Consider the following 12,811-nt stretch of genomic DNA (forward strand, 5'->3'; position numbering starts at 1 on the left):
ATAAAAGTGTAATTAAATTCCTCATATTTCATTCGAAATCACAAGCTGAGTTATGTATGATTTTAATTGGCAAAATTTATTTCTCAGCATGAAATCTATGCAAGAAGCCGGCAGAATATTATATTACAACATATCAATTTGTCGCCTCGGTTGTTGGCGAGTTTTGGTTAGTCACACGGTATTTTCGCAAGAAAGCAGTGTAGCCGTCCAGTTTTTTAAAAATCCTCGAAAAGGGGCTACGAACTTGCTTCTGGCGTAAAACACGTGTCTTGTAGATCGCGGAGAGATCGTGTTTCTCATAGAAATTGCGACATAGTATCAGGCGGACTGTTTGCTGCCATTAACGAGGTAAACCGCTTCAATCGCCTACCATCATTTCGCACTTCAATACGGAAGCGATGAAATTATCACTGCCAGCAACTTTAACAGTTCTAGCAATCCTTCCAGAAGGTACGTCAGTGTTGAAGTTGGTTTAAAACAACTGCATGAACGTTCTTTGTAGTACCGAACTGCGTTGAAGCCAGTGATTTTTACCGTTCCTCCTTGGAAAAAAAAAATACATCAAGTTATCTCTTAATTGTAAATATTTACCTTTTTTTAAACGAAATTCAAGAGGTTATTTTGTTGCGGCACCTGAAGTGTAATAAGATGGCTTGGAATAGGAAGAATTCTCCTTCAGTTTTACCGACATGTTTCCCTCTAAATCGCGAAATTTTAATTCTTTAATTTCATGTATTGGTATCGATTATCTTTAGTTTGTGGAAATGAGGATGGCACCGCATGCGAACAAAGGACAGAAGATGGTAAATGTTGCGCGTTTCCATTTACATTTATGGGCGAAGAGAATCTTTTTTGTACCAGTGGGGGACCCTCTAAGGATGATTGGTGTGCGACAACAGATAACTTTGACCGCGACGGAGAGTGGGGTCGCTGCACAGGTAATTAACTTCACCTGCGACTAAACAGGAATGAGTGTAACAAACCAGCTACGATAGTAAAACCGTGAGAAATAATGATTATAAAAGGTCAAACCTGCTCTTCAGCGCAACATGTAGAGGTCCAACTAGTAACGTAATCAATTTGCTGTCGGGGTTCGTGTTCCTTCAAATTATGCAGAATTAGCTGATTTTTTCGCCGGCAAAGGGTGCTCGGAAACATAAAAGTTTAAGATGCATGTGCAGTTCTAGGATGTTTTGCTCAAATATTTAATTTAAGTCACCACCTTCTCGTTGCCGGTGCTGTTCTGGTCTGCGTTAAGTCCTTTTTGTTGACCGTGCACACGAAATGAAAAGTCGAATATGCTGCCGCGCATAGAGTCAATCGGGGGGGGGGGGGGGAGGGGATAAAACTTCCACCTATTCAATGAAATCGCTTTTACAAGCCCTCAAAACCCTGGGATTACCATATTGTTTTACTTTGTGATTATAAATTCAAGTAATTAGTTGAGGACAGTTCCTGTTTTGAAAGGTAAAGTTTCCCTGAAGCTTTGTTGTTGTTTCCAACCATTTCACCCCTTGGATTGGAAATAAAGAGTATATTAGGCAATTAGGTCTCCTAACTTCATTTTCTCCATCAATCCTATGATTCAAATGTAGGTGTAAAATGCTACGTTTGCTCCAGTGATGTGTCTTGGTCGGACTGTGAATCCCATCAGCAAGCCCACAACTGTCCGTATACGTACGATCAGTGTCTGACACTCAGCAAGGAGGCAGGAGTCAGTAACACAAGCCTGCTCTTCCAAAAGAGATGCACATCTAACACTCTATGTACTGCATATAATCCAACTTGCGACCGTCCCGATGTTCTCAAGTGTGACTTCAGCTGCTGCATGGGTGATTTTTGTAATACTGCCTCACTATTTTATTCGACGCTTTGGAGTTTTGTTCCTTTAGTTGCGATGACTTGTTACATGTATGCCTGATTGCGTTCGGATGAGTGACGTCAAACCGATTACTGTTAGAAGCGAAAATGAGTTGCACTGGTCCCGTCTTATCGTAGCTACGTTTCAAAATCTAGAATCACATTTGGCGTTGGGAAAAAACTACCTCCAGTTTGATGGAGACTGTCAGCTGTTGGTTTAGTATGATAGAGAAAGTAGCAGGAATGCCTAAAATGGAGAAAATTTAACTGGACTGAAAATGATGAAATTGGAAAATTGAGGCTGGCTTCTTCAAGTTACATTAGTCGTGACGTAAATGTATCATGGTTGCCACAGTCAAACATAGAGTTTCCCAGACTGATTGAATTAACAATTACGTACACGAGTCCTGATTTACGCCTCCAACCTTCCCTCCTAATTAAAATAGAAGAAAACGATCAGTGATTTCACTCATTTCACCAAATTGAACGAAGAAGGGAAAGGATATGTTGGTCAGGAATCCGTCAACAGTACAACAGAATGTATACGAGAGGGCCGAATATGTATTTGAAAATTCACTTTTCCCTAATTTAAAGTGAAATTCCCTCACTTTTCCCCGACTTTAAGGAAATTCATTTCTGACCTGTGGCGTTACTGTGGAAACCATAATTATGTCTCCTTAGATTCTTCACATTGCCAAATAACATTGAGTATTTGGCAGAATCACGGACAATAAAATTCAATGATTCAATCAGACCTGCTGTTACGTTGTAGGTTGAAAGCAAGAAAACAATCCGGTTCAAATCAATGAGCAACGAAGTAAGTGGATCTTCTTGGCCACTTATAGCCATACAAGGAAATTTAGCATGTTGGAAGTTGTAAAAAGCAAACCTTAAGCCACATCAAAAAACAAACAAACCAGCTAGATTTCAACGATATTAAATACGTTCATGCATTAGTCATTTCAAAATCTCCTTCATGAAACAAGCTGTTTTCTCACTAACAGGGAGACTAAAACTGAGTTAAACGTTATGCTACTAATATACAGTATACCCTTTAAAGGGAAAAGAACTGACTACTCAATCTGGATGATTTCATTTTCTTTTCAATCAAATATAGTTTTGCTAAAGGAGAATTATTGATAATTTTTGAACTGATCAAGAACTTGGCATATTTAAATGTCTAAATAAATGTGTAATGGAAATATATGCAAAAAATCTTAATATTCTATCACAAGACTGCAGTTGTAAATGAAAGGTGTCATCTCCCTCCTCTAACGACAAAAGGCTCAGGATCATGAGCTAGGCTTGAGTCCATTCTACTTCCATCATCTGTCATACAAAAAAATAACAACAGAAATTTATTCCTGTCATCATCTAAATCTGAGCAATCAGACCTTTTTTTGAATGAATCTATTAGAGAATACCACTATACATTGTAAGCAGACCAAAGCAAATGAGTGGCAAAATATATTTCTAACTCAATGAATAACATCCTCACTCATTTTGTTAATGACGTCTTCGACCAGGAGGTCTGGTAGCATGTTAAACTTAGGGTAAGCCTTTGAGCAAGTCATCATAACGAGCCCTGCAAGACACACGTTCCTCTGCAGACAGGACAATCTGAAACGACTTGGGGAGAGATTTGCTGGAGAGCTGGCACTACTACTAATAAAATAATCAGTGCTAGTTTCCTTTGCAGACCTCTCACGGGTTCACGTTGTTCAAGGCCTCATACTTTCCCATGGGCAAAGAGGCCCTCGTGCTGAAGCCCTAATAAGAGGCTATTACAACATAAATCACGTAAAGTGTGCACTCCAATTGATCAATTCAGTGTCTCCTCTTTGCCCATGGGCGTCTACTGCTGACGAGACAAAATGTCTCCAAGTAAGCAAATGTTTTGCAAGAAATCGTTTTTATACACTGAATGCAAATATGGCGTCCAATTTGAATTGCCATTGTTCTGGACTGACTAGCCTCGTCTTCATGTGGAAATACAAAAGGATTATTACATGTGTGAGAGGCTAGTTAGTCCAGAACAATGGCAACTCAAACTGGATGCCTTATTTGCATTCGGTGTATATTATATAACAAATGGTAAACAAAACAGCATATGCTAAGAGTTATGGATGCACTTGGGAGGTTTGCTAAGTACTCAAGGAGCTAGAGTTGCTTAAGGCAATTCGTGCTTAGAAACCTCCTACATGAATCCATTACTCAATAGTGTATGCTGTGGTGTTTACCATTAATAGTTTGTTACAGACTACAACTCCTGAAATGAGGGAATGACCAAATCACAATGGCTTGACTTCACAAGACATGAAGTTTGCTGTATTTCATAAAATCAAATGTCATTTTTAAAAAATATTATTTACCTCTGCCACCCAAAAGACCTGAACCTTCTGGATTTCTTCTTGATTGCTTATCTAACCAAAATAGGGAAATCATAAGAAAAACAAAGACATAAGCAAACAAAATGGCAAGACAAGAGGCATGTTTAAAAATTTCATTTAATTCAATGCCTTTAAAGTAAACAAGCTCAAGCTGATGTTTTGAGAATATTCAGTGAAACTATTGTTTGTTTTAGCTTTTGCAAAACTGTGGCATTCCCCTTCATCAGGTTCTCATCTTAACACAGCTAAAAGTTTCCTTCTTGGTCACATTAAATCTATTCCAAGCTCAGCTATTTTCTTCCTAGCTTCTTTTCTATAGTTTTTAATTAAACCCTGTAAATTTCTTTGTGGTTGTCAGTCATGTAAAAAGGCAAGCATCACTGATCAAAATCTCTCCATATCAAGACCTGCTAAAGAAAGGTTGTTTTACAATTCTCTTTCTTTTTCCATGTATTAAAGACACAGTTTTTCAAAAACTGTCAGCCGCCAGGATATTTTCCCCTTCAAAATTGGAAAATTTGGAAATAGCAGAGAGAGCAACCTTGGAGACACTGGTTTATCCTGCAAAGAGCCTTTAAAATTTCCATAGTGTATGAAGAGACTAATATTGGTTTTTTTTTTTAAGTGAAAAAAAAAATTGCTAAAACTTTGTTTGTAATTACAAACCTCTTGTATGAGGTCTCAACATGGCTTCATGTCTTGCACCTCTAAACTGCCTCCCCTCATTATGGCCTCTTTGAAGAAAATGAGCGAGGATTCCATACAAGAGTGGCCTAAAGGTAAACAACTATCAGCTATGCATCTTTGTCATAGTCACTTAATCTCATTGGGACCATCAAAGGATGGTTAACCGTATAAGAGTCCCCAATCAAAATAATCCTTGTATAGTATAACTGCTTGCTGTAATAATATACAAATGAATAAAGGCTGATAGATTATACAGAAACTATTTGGGGCTGCGTCGGTGGGGGTAACAAAATAATTTGAATATATCAACAAAGTTGATATATTCAAATTTTCGATATAGATTCGAGTTTTTTAATATATATATTCGATATATATCGATATATATTGAATAGGGGAATTGTGGGTATATATCGAATATCTATGTTTGATATATATTCCAGTTTTTTTTTTATATATTTGAGTTTTCTTGTTACCATGTTCCCACCAATCACGTTACTAGCTCCTTTTTCTGCCTTTAAAAGCACACACAACCCACAATTCCCCTATTTGCTCCAACGAAGGGCTAACACTCGAAACGTCAGCTTTTATAATCATAACGGTGGCCAATTTACCATTTCAACTTTGTTGATACATTCAAATTATTTTGTATTAATATACAGTTTTGGACAATCCTTGAAACTGCATAACATGGATGTATTACTTGCTTATTAGGAGTAATAAACATATTCTTTTTTGTATAAATTATATCATTTGGAAATAATCATAAGTCAAATTCTGCAATTTCTTTTTTGATTGAAGCTCACCTACAAAGATCCTTTCATAACATGAATTTGATCTCCAGGTCAAAATGAAATTTCACTCTTTAAAATTTTGAAATGTTTTTAAATTACATGGTTGGTGACTCCTCTTCTGTGATGTTAAGTTCCTGCACCAGAAATCTTCTGTCCATGGGTTCCTTAGGTTGACCTGATTCTGGTATTCATCAAGAAAGCATTATATTAGAAAACTATAATGGCTTGTTAGGAACACAGCTCAGGTTGAAACATGCAACTAAGATATTAGTCTCAAATGGGAGATGTGGTGGCCTTACAGTTAGTGCTCTCGGGACTCCAGTTGAGAAGTTTAGGTTTGAGACCTGTCCAAGACATTATCTTGTTTTCTTTGGCTAAACCAGAAAGCCTGATGAAACGATGCAGCGGAGAGGGGGGCAACCTAGATATGAATAAAGGGGGCAAATTTTCAAAGAAACTGTAGTGCTGTGTTGGGGGGGGGGTAACAAGGTAATTTTGGTCTTATCTACTGAGTTGATAATGTTCATTGGTCACCATAAAGAGTTTCAAAGCTGACATTTTGAGCATTAGCCCTTCGTCAGAGCAAAAGACAAAAGGCTAACGCTCAAAACATCAGCTTTGAAACTCTTTATGGTGGCCAACCTAGTGATGGACTAGTATCTCATCCAGCTTGAGTAACAATTCTCCAAGTCCTTCATGCTATATTAAGCAGGCCAATGTACACTACCTGCTAAGAGCACTGACTCTGTGTATTTGTATTTGTTGAAAGTTAAGTATTCCCTGATAAGTTCATTGATCAGCAAGTTCTCATTCGATAGAGCAGGTCTCGGTTCTGTCTGTAATCAACAATTGAAAATTCAAAGTATTTTTACTTATTTATCCTTATTTGAGCTTTGCTCTGTTTCGTTTTGTTAAGAACAATCAATCAATAAAAGTTGATGATCTGGAATCAATCGATAAATCGATGGCAAACGAATAAAGGTATTTAACTGGTGTCGATTGGCATCGGTCATTGACCAATCGATAATCATACAAGAGTAGTCGCAATTAAACTGGTCACCGACGGGCGTTGAAGATAAATCCGATTCCTTTATCTTGAGTGTTCGCAGAGTGAATATTATTTTGAATGCTCATCGTTAATGTTTGAGAAAGGGTAAGTTTGTCCATCGTTATGATTCCGTGACAAAACTAGCTTGTAAGACAGGCACAGGTAAACACAGCATTTGCATCATACACAGTGACGCAATTGTATAAACGTTAATTATAACTCCCACACAAGCAGTTATTTTTACATGGATTACAAACATGAGCACAAGAAAAGTTACAAGTTTTCATCCATGAATCTCTCAATTTTAAGAATAACCAAAGATAACAGCGAAAATGATCACGGCAGTAAGCTTCTAGATTAATATAACTTACTTGATCGTCAAGGGCACTAAAAACTTCAGCACGAACTCGAGCTCGAATTTGACCCAGTACACCTCTATTTTCCAAAGTTTCTTTTAACACTGTCGAAATAAAAAAATTACGACATGGGCCATCTTCTGATCACTAAGTAAGTTACACTGAATAAGACACTGACTAAAGACTAAAACGTACCACTCTTGAGCTCGTCTACTGTCGCCATCTTGAAAATGGCGGTTATCTGTATTTCAGCTGAATAACTGCGGGCTCAAAATTGGCAGTCTGTCTAGGAGCTTCAGACGTGGCGGGGGTAGGAGAGTTCCAAATTCCTTTGCGTAGCACTCAGTATTTTGATCTGCTGCAATACTTTTATCTAATATTTTTAGCTCCAACGTACGCAATAGAAGTAATAAACAACTGTTATATTCCGCTTTTGTTCTATGATTTACCCAAAAATAAACGAGTCTATTCTTAATACTTATCCTACCCTGGTGCTCAAATAGATTGGTCACATGAACATGTCTTTTACAAATGCTCAACCCTGTTCGGGTATTCATAGTGTACAGATTATTCTGCGCCATGAACCCTGTGGCGGTGGATCCGAACAATCCAGGTAGGATCTCTCTGGCTTATCGAGACCTCACTGAAGTGCCCACAGACTGGGATAGCAAATGTGACGACATTCATGTACTGGATTTAAGTCACAATAATTTGAAGTATCCTTTCCAATTATTTTTGCTTTTTGATGTTTAAATAGAGTAGATAGATATCGGGGGTTGTTTACTTTAGTGAAAGCTCCGAAACACAGATATTTTTATTTTATGCAGATCAATACTCGTTCTAAGATAGAACATAGTGTGCAAGGTTACTGTATTCGATATAAATACAATGGAGATTTGCCATTTCATTTCAAAGATCATTGGAATGAAATTGAAATATTACACGCAACACCAACCGAGTTAAGTGACCAGTAACAACTTCGTCAGACTCTGCCAGTTTAGGCCGATAGCACATTGCGATGTACATGTCAAGTGCGATTAAAGAGAATCGCTGGTCACCCTCTCCCAGAAATTACATAATTAACAATTATTCCACTCGCGCTTGTTGGATATGAGATGATAGATAGCCAACGAGGCGCTACGCGCCTCGTTGGCTATAATCATCTCATATCCAACAAGCGCGAGTGGAATAATTGTTTTGTTAAAAACGCCCCAAGAAATTATTATTTTGTAAGAAGAAACTGGATTTTTTAGCTCCCTTTTGATTTTAAGCTGATGCGTACGCTTACCATATTTGTAGATTATGGTATATTGGCTGATATACCATAATGGCTAAGCCAATAAAAAGTCTTGAATTGCATTATCCAATGATCCAGTTTTTAATAAAAAATTATATCATAGTTGAATTTTATCTTTTTGGCAACATGCAGCCAGGGTAAATATAACTTTGATGTCTCTATGTAACAGGAAAGGTAATGGGCAAGAGTTCCATATAACCCCATATATTAATTATGCCTGATCAAAATTCATCTAATGAGGGAATTTTGTTTATCAGAGAATTCTCTGTAACTTCTCCCAATATTATCCTTACATTAGTAGAATTGGTGCAATGGTTATGGAGATACAGATACTCTGATGGGTCAAGCATTGCATTATACCTCACTATAACAAACAGCTAGTCAGAATACTCAAACTTATCTGGTAAAGGTTGTTATCTTGATCAAACACCAAATTCTTGTAACTAATTTACAAGGAAATGTCTATCAGCTAGAAGAGAGAATTAACAATCAGATCGTGGGAGTTAGGGTTAACATCCTGGTGATGGCTTGATAGAGTAGAGAAGAATGTTTCCAAAACTTAAATCGTCTTGGAAATACTAAGATTACAAGCTTGGAGTTAAAAGTTTTTCCTTGACCAAACCAAGTGACTTTCAATTTTTACAGGATTTTCAATATCTCAACACTCTAATCCTGGACAATAATAACCTTACAAATCATGTGAAGTTTCCATACATGATGTCACTTCACACACTGTGGGTAAACCAGAATAGAATTACAAATCTGAGTTCTTTTATTGAGACTGTAGCAAAATGCTTCCCAAATTTAAAGTACTTCAGCATGATGAACAATGAAGCTGCTCCGAGCTATTTTAATGGAGGAACCTACCAGCAGTACAAGGATTACAGGTACGGGGGATAAATAGTCTGATCTGGATACGCTAAGCGACAGGTTCTGTAATGCGACAAGCCTTAATCCTACATATTGTCTTAAATCTAGGAGTAGTGGTACTCCTCACTTATGGTTACACACCCCTAACCTTTTAGGAGTTTGTCAACTTTCATGAAAGTTTGGTGGTATACCAAAACAACTGACTTTCAATTTTTCTTTTTATCCATTTTATTTATTTTTATTTTTAATTTTTATTTTTACTCCCATTCCTGGTGGAAGACACTAACTAAAAGTAATTTTGGTTTTATCAACTGAGTTGGTATTGTAAATTGGCCACTGTAAACAGTTATAAAGCTGCCATTTTGAGTGTTAGCCCCTATCCATTTGCTCTGATGAAGGGAAAACATTCAAAATGTAAGCTAATTGAAACTCTTTGTGGTGGCCAATTTACCTTAAAGTTATCAACTCAGTTGATAAAACCAAAATTACCTTAGTTGCTAGTCTTTCACCTACACAGCATCTCAGTTTCTTTAGAAAGTCACCCCCTTCATTCACTGTGAGAGTTTATTTTCTTAATATAATAAGACCAGTACAGAGTAACATAACCAGTGATTAAACGGATGTCTTGATCCCGTGATTCCAGCTTGGGCTTTCAGACAAGTATCAAAGAGGCTGTTATCAAAGAGGCAGGATTGAAAAAGTTCAATTTTTTGTAATCATGATTATGCTTGCAGATGTTATGTTATAAGCCATCTTCCAAGTTTACTCATGCTCGACGACCATGCTATTGATGCTGATGAAAGAGAAGAGGCACGTAAAATATATGGCAATAGAAGAGTTTCTGTTAGCTCAAACCGAGTCAGTAAAAAACACAAAGAAAGGGTAAGTACATGTACTTTTGCAATAGCTTGTTTGCTTAGAAATAGAAGCAGGGGTTTTCTTAAAGTATTAACCCTTTTACTGTCATTAGATCAAAATCTGAATTCTCCACCCTGGCCATTATACATATAAAATATTTATTACTTTGCAAATTTGGTTTTCAATCAAACAATATCCCTTAGTTGGTAGTTTTTTGCTTCTTGTCTCTGTACAAAAATGTGTTGATATTGTAAAAACAAAATTCTGGTTTGGTAACTCTTGAAAGCAAGAGGGTCAAAGTAGGTGGAATGCCGACAAATAAATGGTTTTGTCAAGTTTTACTTTCTATTTTTGTCACTGGTTCATAGTTACAAAGTTATAATGTGTAAATCTTTAACCCCCAGAAATGATTAATTTGTAACTTCTCTTTGCAATTCGAATTCGAGCCAAGAAAATCGCATCGGGCATTGGAGCAATTAAATGTTGTAGGCCTTTTGTTAATCGAACCACGCTTGAGTCCGTTTTCAATGTCTTAGTTCAACCGTACTTTAATTACTGCAGCGAGGTCTGGGGGCATTGTAACAAGGGTCTTTCGAATAAGCTCCAAAAGTTGCAAAACCGGGCTGCCCGTATTCTGACCTTCTCCAGTTATGACACAAGCGCTGATCCTCTTTTTGTGCAACTTAACTGGAGACGGTTAGATACTCAGCGACAAATACAAGTGGCCACCATGGTCTATAAATCTATACATGGTCTTGCGCCCGACTATCTTGGTTCTCTTTTCACTAAATATGATCCTCCATATAATCTAAGGAACTCTGAAAACAAACTAGCTGTTCCATTGCCTCGCACCAATTTCCTGAAAAATAGCTTTAGCTATAGCGGTGCGGTTATCTGGAATAGCTTGTCCCCTGAATTGCAGCAAGCAAAATCACTTCAATCCTTCCGAAATGGTTGTCGCAATTTCTTCCTCTGAATCGACAAAACACACACGGCATCTATGTAAAGCAGAATTTCTTTATTTTTTTCTATTTTACTTTTAAATTTTAGATCATGTTTATATAGATTAAAATAGATTGTAACTGTAATAATAGATTGTAATAATATTATTATTTTATCTGATAGATTTACCGTGTCTAAATAAAAATAAAGTTCAAGTTCAATATGTTTTCTTGCATACAGGTGAGGAGAATAGACAAGCTGATCCCTCTAATTCACACAAAACTGTAAATGGCAGTCAGTTGGGAGAAAGACTAATTGGATCTTGCAACTTAAAGGGTTAAAGATTCATGAAACAATAATTTCTGAAATATCAATGACCTTATTATTTTATCCTCTTTTTCAGAAAAAGAAAGATGTGGAATAACAGGTGCATTTATTGCTAAATTATTACTTTGCAGTACAGATCAGAATTTACCTGCTATCTTATGTCTAATATACTATTGGAGTGTATGGCTTATGAGATGCGGGTGAACAAATTTCCGCACCAAAATAATGGAAAGGATCTGGAATGTCATAGACAATTATTTTTTGACCAAAAAAAAAAAAAAAAAAAATCGTCAACTGTGTGAGAGAAATTTTTTTTAATTTTCATACAAACTATTTGATGAGGAAATCTTAGACTATATTTTGCAGATAAATATATTTTATAGTAGGTGAGGATGGAAAAGATATGAAGTGGAAAATGTTAGAGTTAATAGCCATATAAATAAAGTTTGCTGCTTATTGAAAGTTGTCTGTGGTCCTCAGGGAAGGATGGTTTTTTTGGTTTTTCAGTAGCGCAGAGTATAATAAGGATGCTACATGCATTACAATATATTATGGTGTGGGCCATTTTTAGTTGAGGGCTTCAGTATTCCAAGCAACACATAGCAACCAAAAAAACACATAACGTAATTCACAGGAGCATATTTTTATTTTGGGGAAGGAAAGGGGCTATAAAATCCATTTTTAGGGATTAACCATCTTAATAGGTTTTTTTTATTTCTCAAGCCCAGAAGTAGGGTGAAAAATGCTCCCTGAAAACTCCTGGAATGATAGGGTGTTTTGTTGCTATTTTTTTTTTACTTGCTCCCTCGTCTCTTGGATATATTTTTAAGTGTTTCCTGTTTTCTCCTATATTTCAATGGTGTTCTTGATGCAAAGAACTGTGATGAACTGTACTGAATTAATCCTTGTAAAAAAAAAAATAAAAAAATAAAGAAATCTTATGCAAAAAATGTAACCTTTACTCATAAGAGACCAGACTGGACCACAGGCAACCCATGCATACTGTGTTGATTTTGGGGTCTATAGGTCATTAACAGGAGTACGTAAAATATTTTGAAACATTGAATTTAAGCTTGTGCCGTGTAAAATAGTAAAAAATGAAAGGATAACAAAAGCAAGAAATATAATGTGTTGAGTCTCCTTACCTTTATTCTGTAGCCACCTTGTTGCATCTGGTCATTCTAACAGCCAGTACATATATTTCTTCCTTTTTTTCCTTTTCTCATATTTCACAAGCTTTTCTTAGGTATTCCTAATGACCTTTAGACCCCAAAATCACACACACCATGCTTGGGCTGCCTGTGGTGAGACCCCTTTGGATAATTTCCATCAGAAACTCGTGTCCAGTTGCTGTCATTGCATGTTAAACGTTTTGTAACGTAAAT

The 12,811-nt window shown here is 36.6% G+C and overlaps 3 protein-coding genes across 4 annotated transcripts; 2 read left to right on the forward strand and 1 right to left on the reverse strand.

Moving 5' to 3' along the window:
* The first annotated feature begins 124 nt into the window (after positions 1–124).
* Positions 125–3,088, forward strand: LOC111340250 (uncharacterized). Its single transcript, XM_022947072.2, has 3 exons — positions 125–450; positions 756–938; positions 1,596–3,088. Exons 1-3 carry the CDS (start codon positions 399–401, stop codon positions 1,919–1,921), a joined length of 561 nt encoding a protein of 186 aa, XP_022802807.1. The 5' UTR covers positions 125–398; the 3' UTR covers positions 1,922–3,088.
* On the reverse strand, positions 2,782–7,432 carry LOC111340251 (centrosomal protein 20). Its single transcript, XM_022947073.2, has 7 exons — positions 7,328–7,432; positions 7,148–7,236; positions 6,456–6,564; positions 5,828–5,909; positions 4,917–5,023; positions 4,233–4,283; positions 2,782–3,189 (listed from the first exon to the last, which is right to left on the reverse strand). The coding sequence occupies exons 1-7, from the start codon at positions 7,353–7,355 to the stop codon at positions 3,119–3,121; spliced, it is 537 nt and encodes a 178-aa protein (XP_022802808.2). The 5' UTR covers positions 7,356–7,432; the 3' UTR covers positions 2,782–3,118.
* Positions 7,433–7,616: 184 nt separating this feature from the next.
* On the forward strand, positions 7,617–11,888 carry LOC111340263 (leucine-rich melanocyte differentiation-associated protein). 2 transcript variants are annotated; one of them, XM_088730627.1, is made up of 4 exons: positions 7,617–7,848; positions 9,056–9,316; positions 10,034–10,181; positions 11,340–11,496. In XM_088730627.1, the coding sequence occupies exons 1-4, from the start codon at positions 7,664–7,666 to the stop codon at positions 11,385–11,387; spliced, it is 642 nt and encodes a 213-aa protein (XP_088586753.1). In that variant the 5' UTR covers positions 7,617–7,663; the 3' UTR covers positions 11,388–11,496. The 2 variants fall into 2 exon arrangements, with proteins under 2 accessions (XP_088586753.1, XP_022802822.2); XM_022947087.2 differs by lacking the exon at positions 11,340–11,496 and adding an exon at positions 11,503–11,888 and having other exon boundaries at positions 7,628–7,848.
* Positions 11,889–12,811: the final 923 nt, after the last annotated feature.

This window comes from Stylophora pistillata, chromosome 1 (genome assembly GCF_964205215.1).
Source record: "Stylophora pistillata chromosome 1, jaStyPist1.2, whole genome shotgun sequence".
Lineage (NCBI taxonomy): Eukaryota > Metazoa > Cnidaria > Anthozoa > Scleractinia > Pocilloporidae > Stylophora > Stylophora pistillata.